This window comes from Theobroma cacao, chromosome 1, assembly GCF_053813885.1.
Source record: "Theobroma cacao isolate CCN51 chromosome 1, ASM5381388v1, whole genome shotgun sequence".
Classification (NCBI taxonomy): Eukaryota; Viridiplantae; Streptophyta; class Magnoliopsida; order Malvales; family Malvaceae; genus Theobroma; species Theobroma cacao.
The window spans coordinates 32,106,339-32,129,082 of record NC_142639.1 but is presented as its reverse complement, the minus strand read 5'-3'; the positions used below and the strand labels follow the sequence as shown (position 1 = coordinate 32,129,082).

Sequence of the window (22,744 nt, the reverse complement as noted above, 5' to 3'; positions counted from 1 at the left end):
TGCAGAAGACGATCAATCAAAATTTGCAGTTGGATCCGAATATACAAATTAAACGCATTAGGGAGTTACTTCATCGATCTTGGGACTGTACTATACTTCACATTTATCGTGAAGCGAATTAATATGCGGATTGAATGTTCACCCACCATGACAACTTACCTTTGAGATTGCACATATTGGATTCTCCACCATCCAATATAACCACAATTTTGTTTGTTGATAGTATAGGCGTTTTCTGGCCTAAAATGATGTAATAAGCATATTTCCTTTCCCACAAATATAAAAAAAATATTTCAAATAATAATTTAAATAATTAAAAATAAATAAATAAATATTGGATATCGAATATCTACGTGATGATATTTGTATCTTATCCAAATTCGAAATGGATACTAAATTTACTACTCATAATCATCTCAAATTTCAATATAAAAAAATTATATATATGTAGATATCAAATTAAAGAGTATTCATTATCATCTCTACACATCAATGAAAAGTTGAATACGATTGATACCACTTGATAAAGTTAAAGTCAAATCATTTGGAAATGGGTTTCTCCCTTCTTAATCTTAGCATTTATTTTAAATTTGAATATTTGATTAAGATGAAAAAAATTTTGAAAACCGAAATGAACCAGCTAAAACACAAGGACCGCCAACCGGGAAGCGGCAGACGGGAGTCGATGAATAGATAGATGACCGAAAATTATTAAATGTTTACGTCAGCAAAGCGGATAAGGAATGCGGATGACATGACCTTGGGTCAACCCAAGTAAAACCGTATAACTATACGGATACTAGTATTTACCTACAAACACCGAAACACTCCGCTCCACGCGCTTCGCTCTTTTCTTTGCTTTTTTCTTTCTCTCCCCATTCTTCGTAGCGGTTTCCTTTTTCGTTCTTGTCTATCCCCTCTCTCTGTAAGAAAAACCAATAATAATAATAAAAAAAAACTCTGAATTCTCTTATGTTTTTTTTTTTTCTTTTAATCCTTCACTTAAATTCCTCGTTTTATCTCAGATTCACCGCCAATAATTATCCCCTTGGCATCTTTGATTTTGTTTTGGTTTGTTTTTTTTTTTTCATTTTGTTTCCTTTTCCGGACCAAAAGCGAACGGAAATTGTTGGAGGGAAGTATTTTCAGTCTTTACTTCTTGCTTTGAAGCCAAAACAGACAACTCTTCGGCGAGAAGCTTGGGAGAATTTGTATGTCAGTTTATTGTTTCAGTTTCGTAACTCGACAGTTAGGGTTTTGGGGGAAGGGCGTGCTTTGAAGCGGGACGTTTTTCCTTCCAGTGGAAAAAAAGATTTTGTACAGTCACTTTCTTTAACAATTTGTAGTAAAACCTGTCAATTATTTCTACAGTGTTGTCAATTCACCTCAGAAACCATAATTCCGAAGCGCGATTCTTTCATTTTCGTTTACTGAGAGAAATCGCGAAAGTGAAGTGTGGACTGTTACATTTGAAGAATTGAACGAGTCAGGGTTTTAGAGTGTTGACTTTTAGTGTGGTTGATAAGGTCGGCGAGATGTCGTTATTTATAAAAATGGAAGTTGATGCATTGGAGGATGTTGCTTGTTTGGACCCAGAGCTCTTGCAGCTTCCTGAAGTGTCTCCATTTGCACTAAAAACCAGTCCTCAACTTGTCGAGGACTTGTTCTCGCAGTGGCTTTCTCTTCCAGAGACCGGCCATCTGGTAATTTATTTATTTATCTATCTATCAAACTTTTGTTATTATTGATTTGTTAGTCTCTGTTTTAATATTAGATTTTGTTTTTTAACTTTATTTGGCTGCTTACCTTTGGATATAGTGTCTAATGGTATTAATTGTTGTAATGTGAAAGTTATTTCATTTTGAAGTTCACGGGAATTAATAATATGATGCCTTTGAGTTCACCATGATGTTAATCTTATGATCTTTGTAGGTTTCAATGAATGGATGGTCAAAAAGACTTGCACACCAAATAAAAATGATAAGAAAAAGTTGCTAGGATTGGATGACTGTAAAAATTGGTTATTTCTAAGAAGGGACATATGAAACTTAAACATTAAAAAAAAAAAGGACTTGTTTATTAACGATACTTTATGATACTGTGTGTCGGATGGGGCTTACCGTTGTTGATGACGTCACTGTGATTTAAAACACTAAAGAGAGGTACAAATGGCTGCAAACATAGATTCATTTTAATCAAGAGCAATCACTCTGATTCATGGTCATAGGGTACCTTGTTTGGTGGTTTTATGCTCTTAAACGTGATTGCATGATTTTGACTAAATGTTAATGTCGTGATACGTGCTATAATGAAAAGTGAACATGATAATTCTGTGATATAATTTTGGTCTAGTAAGCATGGTGAAAATTGCACTTATATTATGCATCAAGATGGTTATGGAGAGAGATCCTAATCCTGGTGGTTGGAATGCCGCTCTAGGGGCACCTAGGGCGCAGAAAACTAAAAGGATGAGGTCCACAGGCTCTGATCTATCTAAGATATTTGTCAATTCTGAATAATTGTAAATGTGACATTTTGTTTTTGTAAATGATTATTATAATTGTAAATTTTGAATATAAATGTTGAAAAAAAAAATAAAGAATATAAAAAACACTATAAAAAATACTATGAAAAAAAAGAATTAAGTCCATTTGTTTATTATTAATATTTTCTATTTTTATTTGTTATTTTATCATATGTTATTTTTATCTTTTTTTAAACTTATTTTATGTTTTTTTCAAACACAATTACTTCATTTACTCAATTGAATAATTGCTACCTTCTTTTATGACTGAATTTGATAGAATATGGAAAAATCATAAGTTAGAAAATTTTGTGGATTTTAAATTTATTTTCTTTTGTGGTTGCTAGATTTTCCACCATACTAAAGGTTCATCTCAACCAATATATGTTTTGTCATGCAATGAGCTTTCATATCTCACTTTTTAATATGAGTGTAGGTCAAATCTCTGATTGATGATGCAAAGGCAGGGTCCAGTGTTAATGCCTTTGTGAACCTTTCTAATGTAAATGTTGTTGGGAGCAATTCATTGCCTTCCATGTTTCCCAGTGGCAATGCACCTCCACTTTCTCCAAGAAGCTCATCTGGTTCTCCTCGCATGTCGAAGCAGAAGTCCAGCCCTTCAGCTCTTGGCTCTCCGTTGAAATTAGTCAGTGAACCAATGCAAGAAGTCATTCCACAGGTTTGATTTGCTACTGAAAGTCCTCTTGTGGGCTATTTGTTATATATAATTTAAAGCTTTCTTAGATTAGAAATGTTGGTTTTACTACATTTGATTGCTGAAAAATATACTTCTGATAATTGCTTGCAGTTTTATTTCCAAAATGGTCGTCCACCAACAAAGGAATTGAAAGAACAATGTCTTTCTAAAATTAATCACCTTTTTAATAATCCTCTAAATGGATTGCAAATAGATGGTGAGATGTGTATTTGATCTTTATGTCTTCATTTTATATTTTAAGTCATTTTTTCCCCTTAAAACATTCCTATCTTCTAGTGCATAAGGTGAATAGATCCCCTTGAAATTCGAGAGGAATTAATCCTTTTCTCTGGTTATGCAGAGTTTAAAACAGTGACAAAGGAAGTTTGCAAGCTACCATCTTTCCTCTCTTCTGCACTTTTTAGAAAGATAGATGTAGACTGTACTGGAATAGTGACCAGGTAGAGCATCTTTGTAACTGAATAGATGTTTTATGTCTAGGAATTACCCTGATTGCTTAAACATGGGTCTGTTTAAATAAGTGCTTTTATCATGCATTCTTAAGCTTATTGTTTGACTTCAGAGATGCCTTTATTAAGTATTGGGTTGATGGCCACATGCTGACAATGGATATAGCAACTCAAACATTTGAAATTCTTAGGCAGCCAGGCCGCAAGCACCTCACTCAGGTTTGTTTTGCCATCCGCCCAGCTCAGGTTTTCTTTGTGTGTTCGTTCAGAACAAATCATCTTGGTTAGCAGTTTCTTCTGTTAAAATTATCATTTTGAGAGCCTAAAGTTTTTCACATTTTATTCATTTCTTCATAAGTTCATTTGGGACTTGGATGCAGGTTGATTTCAGACCTGTTCTTCGAGAACTTTTGGCAACCCATCCAGGATTAGAATTCCTGAGAAGCACACCTGAGTTTCAAGATAGATATGGTAACTGAAATAACCATCAAGTAGTAAACTTGATTTCCTTTTTTCATGCCTTAATTCTTTAAAAGTGAATTAATGTGCAAAGCTACAACCATACTTGAACATGCAATCTACCGGCTACATTGGCTGCAGTGTATCCCATGGATTGGTTCAATCTCAAGGATGATGATGTAGTTTGGCAGGATTTGTATGCATAGTTCACAGCATATAGTTTTACCCTGTTGACTTGGACTATAATGTAATGCAATTATTCAAAGAGCCCATTGGACAAACGTTAATGAAACCAACAGGATTGTATGCATAGGGTTCTGAATGACTTAGACTGAAATTGCTAATATTATTTGAATCAAACCTGAAGCCTTGCCCAAGCAAGATTGACATGCATTTACAATATCCTGCCAGCCAATTCATGGATTCTGATTTCAGTCTGAAGGCTGAATTTGTTCCTGCAGATTTGATAATTTCTCGGGAAATTCTCACAAAAAGTGGCTTGATAGATTTTGAAGCTGCAATTTTTCACCTACTAACATTTTTCATTTGTTAATTGATGTACTTTCACATTTTATCATCAAAGGCATTGGCTTATGAAACTCTCAGTTTATCGATCTCAAAAAAGAATGCATAAAGAATTATAATAATTTCTTTTAGAAATTGAATACAGTTTTTGTAGGATAGTTGTGTAATCCTGGCTAAGTTAACAAAGATTCTAAACATAGACATCATGGTGGTTGATTGGTAAGAATGCATTTCTGCTTGAGGAGTTTTCATCAAATGATTTTAAAATTAAAGAAGAGAAAGGGTGGGGGGTGACATTTCCTCTACATAATCAAGCTGGAAAAAGATGCTTCAAAAAGAGTTGATTGATTGTTTAAGACATTTGGGGGTTCCATGGATTGTTTCATTTATCTATTTAGTTTTTTGTTACTCCAATCACTGGACATTTAATAGTGAATAACTGATACTGGACAACATAAATTTCTGTGTTAATGTTCCAGCTGAAACTGTCATATACAGAATATTTTATCACATCAATAGATCGGGAAATGGCCGTCTTACTCTCAGGGAGCTGAAACGTGGAAATCTGATTGTGGCCCTGCAACATGCTGATGAGGAAGAGGACATTAACAAAGTCCTTAGGTTAGTATCCAGGTGGACCTTTTTAGAATATATGCTGCTTTTTTTAAAGCAACGACAAACAAATTCTCACAGTCCTTTTGAAGAATAGCCAGAACATTATACTTCCTTCTTTTTCAATCACATATCTGATGCAATATGCAAACTTGGGCTGCAGTCTCTCTCTACTTTTTTAGTTGGTCAGTAAAAGCATGGAAGTTCTTCCTCTTTTTCTTTCTGAATGGTCAGCAAACCTTTGAACATAGCGGAGAGCTTGCATTTTTGCTTCATCTTTTAATGATGTAAATTATAAAATCTCTTTTTGCTTCATCTTCTAGGTACTTCTCATATGAACACTTTTATGTTATATACTGTAAGTTTTGGGAGTTGGACACAGACCACGATTTCTTCATTGACAGAGAAAACCTCATCAGATTCGGCAATCATGCCCTTACCTACAGGATTGTTGATAGAATCTTTTCGCAGGTTGGTTGTTGTGGTCCTTAATTCTCTAAACTTCTGAATCAATTAGTTTCCATTTTCAAGTACAATAAACCTTTTTCCTATATTGAGGTTTACTTTGGCTGAGTTAATACATGAAAATTCCATCTCAGGCTCCACATCAGTTTACTAGTGAGGTGGAAGGGAAGATGGGGTATGAAGACTTTGTTTACTTCATGCTCTCAGAGGAGGACAAATCATCTGAGCCTAGTCTTGAATATTGGTATTTTTTATTTGTTTCCCCTCCCTCATTTTCCAAAATAGATTACCCTACGGAGTTTTACTTATTAAAAGTTGAGTTGATTCTTACATGCACTTTGGCATGCAACACTCCTTGCTATAATTGCAGAACATAAATTTTTAGCATACCCCTGTTTCGTGCCTTATAGCTTGCTTCCCAGCTTGACTACCCTAGCTTTTCTACATATGATTTGTTATTTTTACAGGTTCAAGTGTATAGATTTGGATGGAAATGGTGTGCTCACGCCCAATGAAATGCAATTTTTCTATGAGGAGCAGCTGCATCGTATGAAATGCATGGCCCAAGAACCTGTGCTCTTTGAGGACATATTGTGTCAAATATTCGACATGATTGCACCTGAGGTTAAGACTACTTTCTTACATTTTATTTGCTTGTTACATGTGAAGTGATTTAACTTGTTGATATTTTGCAGAGAGAAGATTGTATCACGCTACAGGACTTGAAAGGGTGCAAACTTTCAGGAAATGTTTTTAACATCCTTTTCAATCTTAACAAGTTTATGGCTTTTGAAACACGTGATCCATTCGTGATTAGGCAGGTTAGTGATTGCGTGATTGGATAGTGGGTACTGAATGAATGCTAGTTTAGTTCTTTGGGTTGACAATAACCTGTTTGGCATTTTTTTGTGTGATCAGGAACGTGAGGATCCAACTTTGACAGAGTGGGATCGCTTTGCACATAGAGAGTATATCAGGCTTTCAATGGAAGAAGATGTTGAAGATGCCTCAAATGGGAGTGCTGAAGTTTGGGATGAGTCCCTTGAAGCTCCATTTTAAGTTTAGTGGGGCGACTTTTATTGGACCTTGTCTAATATATTCGAGGTGAATGAAGAAAGCTTGGCTACATGGAGACACTGCAGATGATGGTGATCTGGAGCTGCAAATTCATCAGCCACAAATATCAAGTTGGGTCATAGAGCTTTTATGCCCTTATTTCACCTGCAGGCTATTTGCAATTATGCTGTGCTGCACTCAAGTTCCACAGTGAAATCTCCAGTCAGGAAAGCTAATTGCTTCTTTAGGGAGGGAGGGAGGGATGATCTCTATCCTTAATTAATCATCACCCAGGTATCAAATCAACAGTCTGCAACTGTTTTAAAAGTCGTTTTGTTAATTGGTTAAGACAGCCATTTGCTTTTATCGTTGCCTTTGAGCCCCGGATGGAGAGGTGGATAGCATGCTTGCCTAGTTAACGTGTTGTGGGCCTATTCGCGGCTAGACAGAACCTCCCCCCTTCCCTACCCATAAGGTACTTGTTCTTTTTTAGATTCATAGTGGGAGAAGGGAGGGGGAAAAAAACACAGTAAAGCACTGAAATTTCAACATTGCAGGAAGGATACTGAAATCCTATATTCTTTCATTCATCACCATGTGAAAATGATCAGGTTTTTCTTCCACTGGCTTTCAGGACTTGAAAAAATATTTCACTTAAATTTTTACATATCAACTTACAGAGGGGTTGGGAAGGGTTGAAGGGTCTCATCGAAGAGGTTCGCTGGAAGCCATCGGTTTGTTAGTAGGTTTTCAAAGCACCCATCTTTTTCTTAACCCAAAACATGGTACACAACAGTCGGGTAAGCTAATGATTGAGATAATTATAATTCGAGTTAAATCTTTGTCATCAGTCCAACAAACGTTAGTAAGTAATATTCTATGGGCATGGGGCTTTGATCAAAAAGGTCAAAAAAAAAAAAGGCAACATCCAGTCAGGAGAGACATTTAATAAAGCAACAGTCATGATAACAATAACGCAAAAAATCAACTTGGTAGGTTTGCAATTGGTGCATTGATGCAATCTAATAAAAACTGGAAAAGTATAACAAGATTGAAAGGCTTAAATAGAAGAAAGTTTAGGCCGCAGTCTCCTTTTTAAGTTTCGCCATCTCCTGTCTGAGAATGCCGGCCCTCTGCAGTTAAAATTTGCAGTGTTCATCAGGATCACCAAATTACAAAATCAAGCAACAATTTCTAGAGTTGAAACAAAATTTTTACAACTATGATTGATGTGTATTAGCGCAATATTCAAGAGCTTAAGATATCATGTCTTGGTTCCCAATCTTTAAACCATTAAATCTCAACCTACTATCAGTGCACTTTACAGCAAGAAAAGTGTACTAAATTAACTTCAACTTCTTTTCCATTCAAAAGTTAAAGCACATGCTTTCATTCATAGAGAAGCCCTAACAGGACTGGACTAGCTACATATCTAGAGGTCAATGCCAGATTAAACACTTGAACAAGGATTATGGAATGAGTGCCCTGGACACTGCAAATTCTTGAAGCAGTGCTTACTATCCATGGCAGCTGTAGAATCAGCTTTGTGTACTTAGAATTATGCCAATCTCACATCCATTAAGTACTAAAGTAAACACAACAAAATTCAAAGGACCGCAAAAACCAGGTAAGCATAGCATGGGAAAAGTGCAATGTAAAAAACTTGAATGATTTTGCTGACCTTAATCTTTGCCAACATGAGCTTGAACCTATCAAAGTCATTAAGGGATGCCCGTCTTTTCTGCACGATCAGCTTCCTGCCCCATGAACTCTTCTCCCACTTGTTCTTCACATCTGCACCATTATAAAGCAAGTTTCAGGCAACAAAAAAGAAAAAAGAAAAAAGAAAAAAGAAAAGACCACCCTTTTTCCTATAAGTTTTACGGATTTAACACCCACCAGCTTTCTCCATTGCATCAATCAAAGTCTTCTTCTTAGGAACCCTATTGATATCAATCTTAATATCGGTCAGAGTTAGCCTTTTAAAGTTCATTTGGCTTCTTACCATATCAGGAGCATCAACTAGAGCCTACAACCACATTAACAAAGCCATTAATACAGCTTATTTCATAACAAAAAAAACCATTTCAATCACACTTTTCTACCACCTAAATCTAAGCTAAATTACAGTACTAAAACCCATTAACACCCAAAAATATAAAATAATAATAATAATAATAATTTGTACCCTGTTTTGATCAACGACGTCGACAATGACAACCAGCTTGCCATAGTCCTTGCCGTAGTTAACCAGAGCCACTCTTCCAATCTCTACATACCTCTTGAACGGCTGCACAAACAAATTCAAAGATAAAATAATATTTATTATCATTATATTCATATGGAAAATCATGGTATGATTTTCTCTCTTTGTTGTTTGGATGCTGAGAAAAAAACAACAAGAGATGTAAAAAGTAAAGGGATTTTTAATTCTGTAGCAAGCTTACCATTTTGAGAGAACTGGGGAAGGGCTTTGGCGCGGAAGAGGCAAAGAGGAAGGGCGAGGTAGGGTTTCTGACGAACGCCTGTCCAATATATGTACCTTTGACTTTCTACTTTCTAGCGTTTTAGAGAGCCAATACGGGTTTATTGGGCTTCAGTCCTTAGAAAATGATGGCGACTCTAAAGCCCAGTGAGTGATAAAATAATTTGAGTAAAACACGTTGTCTTACTAATTTTTAGTTATAATTTTACACGAAATTATTAATATTCAAAATGATCTATTAATATGAAAAGAATATTTGTTACTATACAGGTAAATCCAGTTATTTGTCAAACGTTAATGTTTTCATTTAATTTTATGACATGGTAATATTTTTCAAATATTTTTATTTTTTATTAATTTTAAAAATTATCAAATTATATAAATTAAAAGTTTTCATTTTTTAAAGTTTTTTTCTCTTTTATTGAAAACAAAATTCTCTTTATCCTACCTCTCACCGACTAACCACCCTATGATCGAATCTGGCTAGAAAGCGTTGTGCTCCCCAAGGGAGCACCAAATCTAGGGTGCGTGACTAGATCGTGTTCCCTTGGAGAGATCTAACCGGATCTAGCATTCCACTGTCAGATCCAATCATGAGGTGGCCAACTAGTGTAAAGAAGGTGAAAAAGAGTAAAGAAATAAGAAATGTATTTTAGATATTTCACGTTTTCTTATTAACTCTGTTTACACGTAGATAGGAAGTCAAGGTATTTTTCTCAAATAATTTTTTTGACCAAGTAACGAACTTTAGTGGAAGGGATATTAATAGATGAAGTACTTGTTATTTTTTATTATTTGATCGAATCTTATAAATATTAAATTAATTTTTTGAATTACTATCCAAATATGTATCCAAATATCTTACTTGTTAAATATTCATACTCTTTAATAAACCAATTAAAATAAATTTAAAATATTTTTTATGTATGAATAAAAACATAAATTAAAATTAGTCCATTAAAATTTAAAATCATATTTAGAACAATTAATGAATTTTAGTAAATACTATATTATTTATAAAAATTTTACAAATAAAAAATAATATATAAAAAATTAAGACATAATATTCAAATAAGCTCTTAAACTATTCAAAAATATTCAAATAATCATATTTATTACATTTGATCAAGCTCGTATTTTTATTTAGGGTCAAATAAGGCTTTATGATTAATGATTGACTAATTACATTAGAAAAAATGTTACTTGTTATTTTATATCCATATAACATTAACATGACATTAATATGAAGAATACAAAATATTACATAATTATGTTATCATGTCAAATTAACATGTCACATAATCATCAAATATGATATATCAGCATGTCACATTATCATCAATTATGATAATTTAGTAGATCATATCAGCATCACGCGACATAAAATAACAAATGACATTTTGACTAAATCAATCATTAGTCACAAGGGTTTATTTGACTCAAAAAAATTATAAGGGTTATTTGGTTCAAAATAAAAGTATAAGAACTTAATTGAATGCAATAAAAGTATAAAGATTTATTTAAATTTTCATAAATAGTTTAAGAGCTTTTTTATACATTATGTCAAAAATTAAAATTTAATATTAAAATTTTATTATTTATAATTTAATTTCAATAAGGAATACTTAAAAGATCACTATCTGTACTATCTAAATTGGATTATAAAGACCACTATCAGAGCATGTGACAAATAGTAATTTTATTATTCAAACCTAATTACAAGATATTTTTAATTTTAATTAGTGGAGTCAGGTCTAATTACAAACAAGTGATCGAGGTCCAAGGCAGTGGTAAAGAAGAGTATTGATGAGAAATTGGCATGGGAAATGAAAGATGGGAAAGTGGCTAGAATTAAGGTTGGTGTCAAAATCAGACATTTGCCGCTTTGGGACAAAGGAAAAGAAAAAGCATAGTTGCCAGTTGCCCGCTGCCCCCCCACCCCATGGACAGGACAACAAAAGTTTACCGTTTAAAATAAAGAAACCTTTTTTCTTGTCTTACCAATAATTCCTCTGCGTCGTTCTTCATTGCCTTGTCTCCGAGAAAAAGAATAAAAGAAAGCTTCCATGAAGGAATTATTGTAGTGTATCCAGTCCGTTCCCAGCAATATAAAGTTGGCTCCTTGTATTTGTATTCATCACTCTACATGTAAGTTCTATATAGCAATTAAATAAAATGTAAAGATGCAATGTTGAGCGTATCTCCTATTTCAGAATTCAGTTTTGGTTTCCTTGTATTGGTATGTGGATCTTCTATGACAGGGGCGGAGAGGAAGAGTTTGTTCTAAAATGGGTGGTGGGTTGTTTAGGATTTGAGGAATATTTGAATCTACAATTGATGGTGTGGTGATGATTCAAAGGAGAGGTATCTGGGTGTTTAAGGGTATGAATCAATGAAAACTGATTTGACATTCAAATGAGAAAGTCATGAATTTACGGATGCCAACATGTTTTTCTTTTTTATTTTTGTGATGATCTTTTTCACCATTTCATCCTTTCTATTTGTCACTGGCAATGACATAATGATTGTATTCACAGTTCTCTATATTTTGAGTATCGTTAAATGTCTTTAGTTTGATTGTGTTTAATGGGCAGTAAATGATCAGGGTCACTGATTTAAATGGTTGGTTGGGAGGCAATAGCTGGGATGTTTGGCAAAAATGCTGGAACAGAGGATTTGGAGGCCTTCTATCCCGTAAGACCAGAATGCAAAGCCGACATTCCAAAGACCCGCTTTAGGCCCAGAGTGTGCATCTTTTACTTACCGCTTCTCTTACTCAAGTTGCAGTTCAATTCTGTTTGTATGCCTTTTTTTACTAGACGTATATCATTGTATGGGTCATGCACTTCCAGTACTTACCTATTTTCTCAGGCAGGGAAAACTCTCAGTGCAAGAAGATGGCATGCTGCATTCTCTGAAGATGGTCACCTGGATATAGCAAAAGTTCTTAGACGGATCCAACGAGGGGTATGCTTCTTTCTAGTTCTATTTATAATTATGTTGCTTGACTGCATTTATTTATATATGCAATTTGAACCAAAGAAAAGACACAGACTATTGGAAATTGAATTAGGATTAGTAATTTAACAAAAACCCTAGGTTATAGATAAGATTTTCTAACATGTGACTCATATTCAATCATAACTTTATTGGAATTCTGGAATTTTGCTCAATATGAGATCACCTCTATGAGTATGTTATGTTAGCACCCAAAAAAAATCAGTACAAAATTTCTTTAAGCTTGTGAAAACCTCAAGAATTTATGGAGAAGTAAATAAGCTTTCAGATGAATGCAAAGTAAGTTTGATGTGGATAGGGTTCAATTTAGTGAATTACTCTTTCATCATGTATTAGCATATATGTGGGTAAGTTTAGGTGTTTAACACAAAAATATAATAACGTTAAACTTTGCAATTTTTAAATTTATATGTAGCTCAAACCTATGAATTATAAAGGAATAGAAATGCAATCTTATTACTCTTCCTCTTTTTGCCAAACTAATTACAGGCATATGTCTACATGAATGCATATACATGTGTATGCACATGTAGTTGTCTCTTTTTCATGACTGTTCTTGGACTGGTCTTCTGCTTTTTGTTATTTTGAAGTTGTTAACCATCTGTACTACCTGAGTAATAACTGATATCTACTTGTGCTGTTTACACTGGTGTGATTTCAGTATACTTGTATGTTTATATCTGTTGAAAGGTAAACAACTTATATTGAATATTGAGAATTTATTATTGTTAGTTTTACTTGATTTGTTATGCTAGGGTATTCACCCTTCAATCAAAGGGTTGGTGTGGGAGTTTCTGTTAGGTTGCTTTGATCCTAATAGTAGCTTTGAAGATCGAAATCAGCTTAGACAGCAAAGGAGGTAAAAACTTTACATTACAATTCAGTATGTAGAACTAGTAAATTGACTTTAGCATCTCAAGAAGTATAAATTCTTCATGATTTCAATGTGTCCTTTCTTTTTTCACTTCTAAATTTTAGTAGCACTCCAGATCTTGACTTGATTAAAGTTTCCATATCCCTGGAACTGTTGATTGGGCCTCTAAGTGTCCTAAAGTACTGAATTCACATGGTATATTTTGGTTCAAATAGTTCACTATATAGATATTTAACTGGTCTTAAATTCAGTATGTAGAACTAGTAAGTTTATTCAACTGGTCTTTTTCTATCTGTTATTTTGAAGTTGTTAACCATCTCTACCACCTGAGGAGTAACTGATATCTACTTGTGTATGTTTACATTGGTGTAGTTTGCTTATACTTGTGTGTTTGTATCTGTTGAAAGTTAAACTGCTTATATCAAACATCAAGAATTTATTATACTTGTATGTTTATATCTGTTAAAATAGTTCACTAAATGAATATTTATGCCTGAGCCAGCTTCTTAAATTAGCTTCCTTTCCATTGACCATGCAGTCTTATTTTTGAGGTAATTTTGTTTATGAAGAAGCATTTAGGTATTTAGCCATGTTAAAGTATGAGTTATTTTGAACCATTTAGTGTTTTTTTCATTCAATAATGCTGACCTTTTTCTTTCTCATATCATCCATTTTTTACATTTCCTAAGTTGGACATTTTGACTCGATTTATCACACTAACCATCCTAGGGAGAGGTATGGCATGTGGAAGACTGAATGTCAGAATATGGTTCCTGTTATTGGTAGTGGAAAGTTCATTACGACACCAATCATCACTGATGATGGCCAACCAATCGAAGATGGAGGTTGGCATGTAACCAGTGCTGTTGCAGACAAGAAAGTGGCTCAGTGGATGCTTTCCTTGCACCAAATCGGTACGTATGGTGCATAATTTAATGCTCAAGTGATGGATTTTCCATGTACTTTATGTTGATTCTTGTGATACTCCTCAACCTTTTTCAGTACTTTTATTACAACAATAAGTTCGGTAGATATCCTTTAAGGCTTTAACTAGGCCTGGCTCATACTTGGTTGTAACCTTTTCTTTTTAGGATACCATTTTTCTGGCCTTGATACTTGTAAATTTCTACCATAGATGCTTATTGATATTTTATGTTGTAAGTTGTGTTAATCATAAGAAAAACTTTATTGAGGAAGCATGCTTGTTATAAAGTGCTCCTTTTGTGGTTTTAGATCATGTATGCATCTATCTGATAAATATTATTGTAGCTCTGTTAAAATTTCAACGGTCCTTAATTGCTTGATGTATTTGGCTTGTAGGTTTGGATGTTGTTCGAACTGATCGAGCACTTACCTTTTATGAGAATGAAACTAATCAGGCAAAACTTTGGGATGTTCTTGCTATCTATTCTTGGGTAGACGATGATATTGGTTATGTACAAGGTGAGTAGTAGCTTTTGATTGCATTAATTATTACCGAGCCCAAGTTTTCTTGTTCTGCAACATTTATGTCTGATTCTTTCATGAGCAGGAATGAATGACATATGCTCTCCAATGGTAATTCTTCTTGAAAATGAAGCAGATGCATTTTGGTGTTTTGAGCGTGCAATGCGGAAACTGGTATACTTTTATTTCTTGCAGGATTGTTGATTGAATAATTGAATCAATGATACTCCATCTTTTAGTATTTTATTTTCTTGGAATTAGTTTGTATGGTTTATGAATCATTATTCTGTTCAAATGGCTTTTTATGATTGGTTAATTTAGTTGAAAGAATTGATTGCTTATAGTTCATCATTTTGGATAACGAAGGTCTTGTTTTTTTACAATGGTTTGGATGTAGTGTGCTCTGTGCTTATGTCAGGGGTATGGTGATTAAAACAGTATGCAGTACATGCTTACTCAAACTGCTGCAGATTTTTGTTCTAGATGGTGATTTGAATGTAGATAATCCATTAGTTCAGTAAAACATTAACATTATTTAAAGGGGGAAGATTCATTTAATTTTGTGTCTTTTATTTGCTATGTGGTAATACTTGTTGTATAAAATACACACACTATTTTATGGGGGAAGAGTCAGGTAAAACTTTGGCTTTCATGATTGCTTATATAATGCTTATGGTTTATATCTACTAAAGTATAAGTCAGACTTCTGATTTTGTTTTTGTAACAGAGAGAAAACTTTAGGTGCAGTACAAATTCAATAGGAGTGCAATCCCAGCTGAGTACACTTTCACAAGTAATTAGAACTGTTGACCCTAAGCTTCATCAACACCTTGGTATGCATTCCTTTGCCCCATTATTTTTCTAAATTAGCTCTATTTATAGTATACTCCATATTGACGTAGGCCTTTGTTTATTTTAAACTTTTTCTGAGAATTCACACCATTAGAGAAAGCCAGCTAACAGAGTCAGTTGTTAAATATTTATGTTTTAATACTAGAGAGAGCAATTCTGACATGTAGGGGGCCCCCACCAAACTGTTTTTTATGCCTTTTGAACAGTGAGATTAGAGAAGCCTGACTACAGCTTGGAAACTTGCTAGGGTCACTCTACTTAGTGGATTAAAAACTCTGATGAATAACTTATTCCCTACCCAGCTAAGAAAAGAAAGAAAATTAGAACAAAAAGACTATGCTTTAGGTAGACATCAATAGTACCCAGAACACAACACTCTGCTATTATAAATGCGAATGGATTAAAGTAAACATTTCTCTGTTTTAAATTTTTTTCTTGCCATTCTCATACTTTATATTGTTATTTTCTTCAACTGAAATCTCATTTAATTTTGTGTGACAGAGGACCTAGATGGTGGGGAGTATTTGTTTGCATTTCGCATGCTGATGGTACTTTTCCGGAGAGAATTCTCCTTTATTGATGCGTTGTATCTTTGGGAGGTGAGAGGAAAGAACTGTATTGATTGGGTCTCTCTTAGAAATGGGCTCTATTTTGTTAGAAAATTCAGTTTTGGCCTTTTCTTTTTGTGCTTATCCTAAGACACAGATTGGTTCCAGGTGATGTGGGCAATGGAGTACAACCCTAATATCTTCTCATCCTATGAGCTGCCGAGTACAGCTTCAGATAGCAACAGTGCACAAACATTTGATCAGAAGCTGCTAAAGCAGTATGGGAAGTTTGAAAGAATAAATGTGAAGAATGGACATACTGATAAAAACAGTGCACTTGCTGTTTATCTTGCTGCAAGTGTTCTTGAGTCCAAGAATAAAGTAATTTTAAAGGAGGCAAAGGGTTTGGATGATGTTGTCAAGGTACTGTACTCTCTCTCCATTTCTCTTTTGTGCACAGGGTGCAGTAACAGTAACATTTCTCTGATGATGGAAGCCTTTTCCCAGATAATGGGTGATATTACTGGAAATTTGGATGCTAAGAAAGCATGTAAAGAGGCATTGAAGATTCAAGACAAGTACTTGAAGAAGGTAGGCTTTGTACCAACTTTCTTTCTTTACATCAGAATATTTAGTTAGATGGATACACTGATTCTGACATTTGCCTTCGTGCATGCAGGCCAAGAAGTCATAGTTGGAGCTTATCAAACATCAATTTCTATACTCGGATTTTTTTTTTAAGATTTTAATGTATTCTGGGTATGTTTTTGTCTTTTAAGTCACATTCATTTCTCTCTCTCTCTCTCTCTCTCTCTCTCCACCTTGTTCATATATGTTAATTCATGCCATTTTTGAAAGCTGTATAAGATTTTGATGACATGATTCTGTGGAATTATGAGCCTTCATGTTTCAATTTTATCTTTATAGAAGTCAAGATTATTAAATAATAAAAGTTGCAATTAACATAAAAAAATTTTATTTTATTTTTAATCATATCGTCTATGTTTATAAAGAAATTTAACTTGTGTATGTTATAGAAATGAATTATTTATATAAAATTAATTTTATTCAATTTAACTCTATCTAGTCTAGTTATTAATATTGTAATATAATTCTAACGGGGATAATTTATATAATTATTATCTTAACATGCCTATCTAAAATGCTGACAGTTACAAATAACAAAATTCTTTTGCCAATGAGAAACTTGAGGGTATATGCTATAAACGACAGGAATTTTTCTTTCTTTTTTTTTTTTTTCTAATTTTTTGGTGTCTGGGTGAATGAAAAATATGAATGTAAAGCTTGTGAATTTATTTCTCAGGAAGTAGTATGATTTGGAATCAGAAATCCTGTCTAATACTCATAGGGTAACAAATAGAAACAAAATAAATAATTAAGTTTGTTCGACTAATAAGCCCTCCTCTTTGAAAACGATAGTAACAAATTTATGAGCAGAGATGATTAGTATCATGGGATCACACTTTCTAATATTACAGATAAACTATGATGCATGAAATGAAATGGATAATTACCACACGAAATTCACTTGAATTTACGGAATAATACGGATTAATATGTTGTATCGTATAAATTAAGCAAACATAAAAAAATTTAATAATTGGACAATTTGTTAACAACCTTTCTAAATTTAGTATTTGGACAAAAGGAAATCTCTCGTCTCATGGTGCCAAAATTTTCGATAAACTTTTGGTTTAGATTGACGAGTCTTAACTATGAATGATGCACCACCATTGAATTAACGCAAGTTTTGCTTTAAACAGAATTTGTCTTGCTAATTCTCACCTTTTCTCCTCACCACAACCCTAATTACACCTCTGTCAAAAGCAATCAAATGTTTTTGATCTAATTTCCTTTTTTTCCCTCTGAATTCCACTTCTTCCTCTATCCTCTGCTTCAAGGAACAAAATAAATGTTCCCATTTCTTTAAATATTTTTAATTTTCTCGAAAAAATAATTAACCTCCCTGGTGCACTTGGTTGCATCATAAAATGTTTACTTGTCTTCGCAAGGTGGGATAAATGTTATACTGCTAAGAGAGAAATTATATGTTGGATACCAGGAAAGTTTACACGGGTTTTTACCTCTTGTTTCAGATTTGAAGCTTGACTTTATTCCACCTCCATTAGAAGCTGCTTTAGTTTAGATCAAAGCCAGAGCAGCAAACTACGATGTCATCAAACAATAAGATGAAGGGCCTGCTCAAAGGCCTTAGATACATTTCTCAAATTTTTGGTACGTAATTGCATGGTTGGTTTGGTTTTTCTTGCTAGTAATGACACAAGGTCAAACTTGTTTTTGCAGATAATGAAAAAGAGCCTGAAATGCAGATTGGTTTCCCGACGGATGTAAAGCATGTGGCTCATATAGGATGGGATGGCCCATCTGTAAATTCTGCACCTAGCTGGGTAAATTGAACTACTATTTCTATGATTATACAAGTTTTCATCTTGTCATACATTGTCACATTGATTAGAGATAACATGATTGATATGGAGCATATATTATGGCTGTTGTCATGTGCAGATGAATGAGTTTAAATCACCACCAGGATTTGCATCAGCACCTTTAGCCAACGAGGGAGTAGTTCGGGAGGAAGATAATGTCAAATGGGTGTCTCAAGGTACCATATCGATATTGGTTTCCAAACTGAAGCAGAACAACTTTGTGCATCATTTCTCATTTCTGGTACGTAACTCCGTTTTGATTAGTATTGGTATAATTGTACAGATTCAAGCAGCCGAAAAGGTTCACGGGGTCAAACTTCTTCATCAAGAGACATGCCAGAACTGCCGAAATCATCGAGGCGCAGTTCATCCACAAATGGTACAGGAGAGTCTTCAATAAAGGAAAGATCAGATAAACCTAGGCAATCAAGGAAGCCTTCCAGAAACTCTTCCAAGGATACTTCAGATACTACCAAGTCTAAAAAACCCAAGGATCCAAACCATGCCACTGACTCAACCTCGCAAGACCTCCCTGCCATCCCAAAGAAAAGCCGGCGGAAAAAGTCTAAAGACTCGTCTGTCGGCGGATCCTCCTCCAGGCGGTCTAGAACCCATGAATTGGATACTGGATCAGAGTCAGGGTCTGCATCTAATGCCCGAGAGGAACGGCTTAGTAATGCCTCAGGTTTTGACGAAGGGGAAGGAAACGGACACAATGGGGTTTCCTGAGAAAATGTTGGTGGCATTGTTTTTGTTCGGTCAACAGTGGTAGCTACTAGCTAGACTCTCTTTTGCTTTAGTATTAACGAAGAAAGAGTTACATTCTTTTGTTTTTTTGTTGGTTTTCTATTCATTTTTCCCCAACCTAGGGAAACCTTTTATGGTAAAAAAAATCCATGAAATTAATTGTTGGAATTTGGAACTGATTCAGTTTTCAATGAAGGAAAATTTTCAAAGCCTAGGTATTAATTTTGCATCATCATTCAATTATTCGGTAATTTAATTAGTCAGACTCTAACTATCATGATCAGAAGATGGGTTGCCAATGGTGATCAAACTGATCATGCATGGCTAGATGATTATTTTCTCTTTTTCTTTTCGGATGGTTGATAATGAATTGTTCATGTCTACGTCAATTGCAATGCGACTCTAGCTGCCTTTTGTCCCTGTAACATTGTTAATGTTTCATGAATCATGATTAATGCTCAAAAACAGCAGCTTTTTCTCCGGAGTTACATCAGTCGACGCTTTCTCTCAGTATGTCTTACTGGCTTGAACCAGAATCTAGTTAGGAGGGAATTCCACAATGAGGCAACGGACCCAAAATATTGACAGTTACCTTATCGAGTCCTGCTGCCAAAGGACCGTAGTGCCAAATCTGATATCTCCTCTCCCTCCAGAGACATAAAACCAAAACTAAAATTGAAGAGAAGGGTTAATTGAAGCCAATCTCACACCAAAAATATGTTGAAAAGAGTTGTTTATCTTTCCTAAATATCTAATCAATTGCCAAGCTGATCCATAACTAAAACCTGCCGCCTATCTCTTTCCCCTCCATAGTTTCATCTCTAAAATAGAATGGTGACTTGAAGACTATCTGAAACTAATACTTCACCACAAGAGACTCCAAATCTGCAAAATTATATAAAAATATATATAAAGAACATAAAGGAAGTGGGTGATTGGCAACCGAATAAGTTTATCTATCTGTTCATTTTCATTGACTCATGACCAAAACAAACAAGTAATTACATAATTTTACCCACTGCACTACAGTGCCAATAAATCCCAGAAGTCCCTATTAATTCAAGTCAGTATAACTTGTTTGTGTAAAATCTGTCAGTGTTTGTCCATGCTCTTTGATGATAAACATATCAAAGCAGAAGTGCCGAGACTCCCCAAAACAGCAACAAAACATGAAAGGAAGATGATAACGGCCCTGAATGATGAGAACCCCCAATGAAGAGGACAGGATTGGGAATGTCTGGTTTGCTGCATTTCTTCAATTCCCTCAAGCTGCTGCCAATGCTTTTACCACGGCTCAACTTCTCATCAACACACAGTTCCGGATTACCTTTTAACCTTAACTTATCACCAACCTTAGCAGTAAATTTAGCAGAGAAAGGAACTCTCCCACTCAGATTGTTTTTTTCTAAATTGATTTCACTAACAAACTCCAAGGACCCAAACTCCTCAGGCACTTTCCCTTCGAGCTTGTTATTGTCAAGTCCTAAATAACACAAGTTTCTCAAATGCACCCCCATGGAAGCTGGAATTCCCCCAACCAGTCCCATACCAGAAAATCCTATCCCCAAAATACCCCCTAGTTTCTCCCATATTTCTGGTATATCCCCTCCAAGTAAATTTCCACTCAAATACACCTCCTTTAATCTGGGCATTTCAGCAAGGAACAAAGGAACCCCGTAGTTACCAAAACGGTTAAAACTCAAATCCAAGAACTCCAAACATTGTAAGTTACTCAAGCTCCCTGGGATTTTACCAGAAAACGCATTTGAACTCAAGTCTAGCTTCAAAAGCTGAGTGAGATTACCAACTGAACAAGGGACATTTCCATCAAAGTCATTGCCACTTAAGTCAAGAACTTTCAGCTTCTTCAACTTAGCTAAACTAACAGAAACCTGTCCACTAAGCTTGTTTCTTGACAGTGCAATCTCTTCAACGTTTATTAAATCACCCATCCCATCTGGGATACTCCCATAAATTCCATTTCCAATCAAAACCACCCTCCTCAAACTTGTGAAATTACGGATAATGCCGCTGAGAGGACCAACAAAAGCTGGGTTATTTATAAAGACAAGCTCTTCAAGAGAGGACCCGAAGCTTGTCGGAATCTCAGGGACAAAAACTTGGGTTCCAGTGAAGCATTGGTAGAAGAAAAGCTTGCGGAGATGTTTGAAGGAAGTGAAGAGGAGAGGGCTGAAAGTGGAGTTTTGAGAGCAAGCTGGGTTCGGTGTATAATCCGAAACGTAGCCGAAACTTAGTTCTGTGATGTGAACCGTAATGTTGTTTGTGGTGGGGTCCGAAAAATAATCACAGACGACGCCATGTGGAGGGTAGGAGCAGAGGTCGTCAGGGAAGAGAGTCCGCCAGGGGATGGCTGAGTTGATGGAGGAGAGAACTTGATAAACTGAGTCCTGCTCAGCCGAGTTGAGGACAGGTTGCTCCTGTTGCAATGAAATAGTAACTGCAGCGGACATGAGAGTGAAGAGAAAGACGAGCTTGAAAATGGGAAAACAAGAAGTAGATAGAACAGCCATTTTCTTCTTGGTTTAGTGGGTTATCTTGAGAGCGAAAAGAGAAGAGAAAACCACAGTACTGCTATTTTGTTGTGGGAAGTGTTAGGTTGGGAGGATCAAAGCAAAGAGTGGGTGATTTTGTTCTGCTGGGCTGGCGCTTGGTTGTGGCGTGCAGATATTGTGAATTTACCCCAATGGACATGCCTTGGACTGTAGTGCAGACTGAGACTGGCTCTGCCAAGACGACCTAGCTCTGACCCTCTGACCAACCCTCTACAAAATTTCTTCCTTATCTTGTGTAACTTGAACCCCAATCCCCATTCGTGCTCGAGTAAACAGCAAAGAGAAAAACAAAGCCTCGGCAGTTTATGCAAATTTGTTAAGTGCTTGAACGAAATGCACAAGAAGAAAAATTTAGGGAGAAGAGATATGCGGGTAAATTCAGCAAGAGGGACTTCATAAATCCTGGTTCTACATATAGCTTCACCAATTGTTTGTAAAAACACAAAACTTGGGACTTGGTACCAGAACCAATTATCTTATTGCCAGAGGAGGCCCAGAGACATAACGATTTGAACCCTCCATAAACTACCAATCATCTAACCACTCAAGCACCCGGGCAACCCAAAGGCGTTCGAGTTCACCCCGCGACGCAACAAAAAGCTGGACCTTTGGTTTTTAAGTTTTAACTTGGGTAACAGTGAAAAAGAAAAAAGGTTAGCCGAAGAGGAGCCGACAGAAGAACCTGCGGAAAAAAGGTATCCGCGGGAAGCCGACAGTGACGCGCCGCAGCCGCCGACTTACTGTCTCAATGTCCCATGAAAGGGACATTTAACTGACCAGTTAGGAGGCCTGTATGCTGAAACGTGTCGAGATTATACTGGTAGACATATGACACGTGTATTTTGTACGGAAGATCGTTTCCGGAAATGACAGTGCATGCGAAGTCCATTGACAGTGCGGTTTCGCTCCCGGTTCTGCAACCCCC

General features: G+C 35.4%; 5 protein-coding genes across 7 annotated transcripts; 3 read left to right on the top strand and 2 right to left on the bottom strand.

The window, feature by feature from the left end:
- Positions 1-818: 818 nt before the first annotated feature.
- On the top strand, positions 819-7,431 carry LOC18613107 (serine/threonine protein phosphatase 2A regulatory subunit B''alpha). The gene is made up of 12 exons (XM_018128429.2): positions 819-1,703; positions 2,961-3,203; positions 3,333-3,438; positions 3,583-3,682; positions 3,805-3,910; positions 4,072-4,162; positions 5,155-5,296; positions 5,611-5,758; positions 5,887-5,996; positions 6,220-6,376; positions 6,448-6,573; positions 6,671-7,431. Exons 1-12 carry the CDS (start codon positions 1,536-1,538, stop codon positions 6,809-6,811), a joined length of 1,638 nt encoding a protein of 545 aa, XP_017983918.2. The 5' UTR covers positions 819-1,535; the 3' UTR covers positions 6,812-7,431.
- A 294-nt stretch (positions 7,432-7,725) lies between these two features.
- On the bottom strand, positions 7,726-9,397 carry LOC18613106 (Ribosomal protein L14). Its single transcript, XM_007050171.3, has 5 exons — positions 9,256-9,397; positions 8,997-9,098; positions 8,708-8,837; positions 8,490-8,602; positions 7,726-7,941 (listed from the first exon to the last, which is right to left on the bottom strand). Exons 1-5 carry the CDS (start codon positions 9,256-9,258, stop codon positions 7,885-7,887), a joined length of 405 nt encoding a protein of 134 aa, XP_007050233.1. The 5' UTR covers positions 9,259-9,397; the 3' UTR covers positions 7,726-7,884.
- A 1,809-nt stretch (positions 9,398-11,206) lies between these two features.
- LOC18613105 (uncharacterized) lies at positions 11,207-16,918 on the top strand. 3 transcript variants are annotated; one of them, XM_018125992.2, is made up of 12 exons: positions 11,207-11,441; positions 11,888-12,038; positions 12,165-12,260; positions 13,067-13,170; positions 13,972-14,099; positions 14,506-14,628; positions 14,717-14,805; positions 15,359-15,464; positions 15,985-16,082; positions 16,200-16,454; positions 16,539-16,622; positions 16,711-16,918. In XM_018125992.2, exons 2-12 carry the CDS (start codon positions 11,913-11,915, stop codon positions 16,723-16,725), a joined length of 1,224 nt encoding a protein of 407 aa, XP_017981481.2. In that variant the 5' UTR covers positions 11,207-11,441; positions 11,888-11,912; the 3' UTR covers positions 16,726-16,918. The 3 variants fall into 3 exon arrangements, with proteins under 3 accessions (XP_017981481.2, XP_017981359.2, XP_007050227.3); XM_018125870.2 differs by having other exon boundaries at positions 11,211-11,441; positions 11,899-12,038; positions 13,915-14,099; XM_007050165.3 differs by having other exon boundaries at positions 11,212-11,441; positions 13,915-14,099.
- Positions 16,919-18,217: 1,299 nt separating this feature from the next.
- Positions 18,218-19,250, top strand: LOC18613104 (PAK-box/P21-Rho-binding family protein). The gene is made up of 4 exons (XM_007050164.3): positions 18,218-18,287; positions 18,357-18,460; positions 18,579-18,675; positions 18,783-19,250. Exons 1-4 carry the CDS (start codon positions 18,224-18,226, stop codon positions 19,226-19,228), a joined length of 711 nt encoding a protein of 236 aa, XP_007050226.1. The 5' UTR covers positions 18,218-18,223; the 3' UTR covers positions 19,229-19,250.
- A 945-nt stretch (positions 19,251-20,195) lies between these two features.
- LOC18613103 (ROP-interactive CRIB motif-containing protein 7) lies at positions 20,196-21,940 on the bottom strand. Its single transcript, XM_007050163.3, has one exon. The coding sequence runs from the start codon at positions 21,775-21,777 to the stop codon at positions 20,374-20,376; it is 1,404 nt and encodes a 467-aa protein (XP_007050225.3). The 5' UTR covers positions 21,778-21,940; the 3' UTR covers positions 20,196-20,373.
- Positions 21,941-22,744: the final 804 nt, after the last annotated feature.

Bases quoted from the DNA above. Each gene is read 5' to 3' on its own strand.
- LOC18613103 (XM_007050163.3), bottom strand. From the start codon at position 21,777: ATGGCTGTTCTATCTACTTCTTGTTTTCCCATTTTCAAGCTCGTCTTT.
- LOC18613107 (XM_018128429.2), top strand. From the start codon at position 1,536: ATGTCGTTATTTATAAAAATGGAAGTTGATGCATTGGAGGATGTTGCT. The intron at 3,683-3,804 runs GTAGAGCATCTT...GTTTGACTTCAG, and splicing joins TGTACTGGAATAGTGACCAG to AGATGCCTTTATTAAGTATT. The intron at 5,297-5,610 runs GTTAGTATCCAG...TTCATCTTCTAG, and splicing joins GACATTAACAAAGTCCTTAG to GTACTTCTCATATGAACACT.
- LOC18613104 (XM_007050164.3), top strand. From the start codon at position 18,224: ATGTCATCAAACAATAAGATGAAGGGCCTGCTCAAAGGCCTTAGATAC. The intron at 18,461-18,578 runs GTAAATTGAACT...TGTCATGTGCAG, and splicing joins TAAATTCTGCACCTAGCTGG to ATGAATGAGTTTAAATCACC. The intron at 18,676-18,782 runs GTACCATATCGA...ATAATTGTACAG, and splicing joins TGTCAAATGGGTGTCTCAAG to ATTCAAGCAGCCGAAAAGGT.
- LOC18613105 (XM_018125870.2), top strand. From the start codon at position 11,913: ATGGTTGGTTGGGAGGCAATAGCTGGGATGTTTGGCAAAAATGCTGGA. The intron at 14,100-14,505 runs GTACGTATGGTG...TTTGGCTTGTAG, and splicing joins GCTTTCCTTGCACCAAATCG to GTTTGGATGTTGTTCGAACT. The intron at 14,806-15,358 runs GTATACTTTTAT...TTTTTGTAACAG, and splicing joins AGCGTGCAATGCGGAAACTG to AGAGAAAACTTTAGGTGCAG.
- LOC18613106 (XM_007050171.3), bottom strand. The intron at 8,838-8,996 runs GTACAAATTATT...ATGTGGTTGTAG, and splicing joins ACGTCGTTGATCAAAACAGG to GCTCTAGTTGATGCTCCTGA. The intron at 8,603-8,707 runs GTGGGTGTTAAA...ATAATGGTGCAG, and splicing joins TGATGCAATGGAGAAAGCTG to ATGTGAAGAACAAGTGGGAG.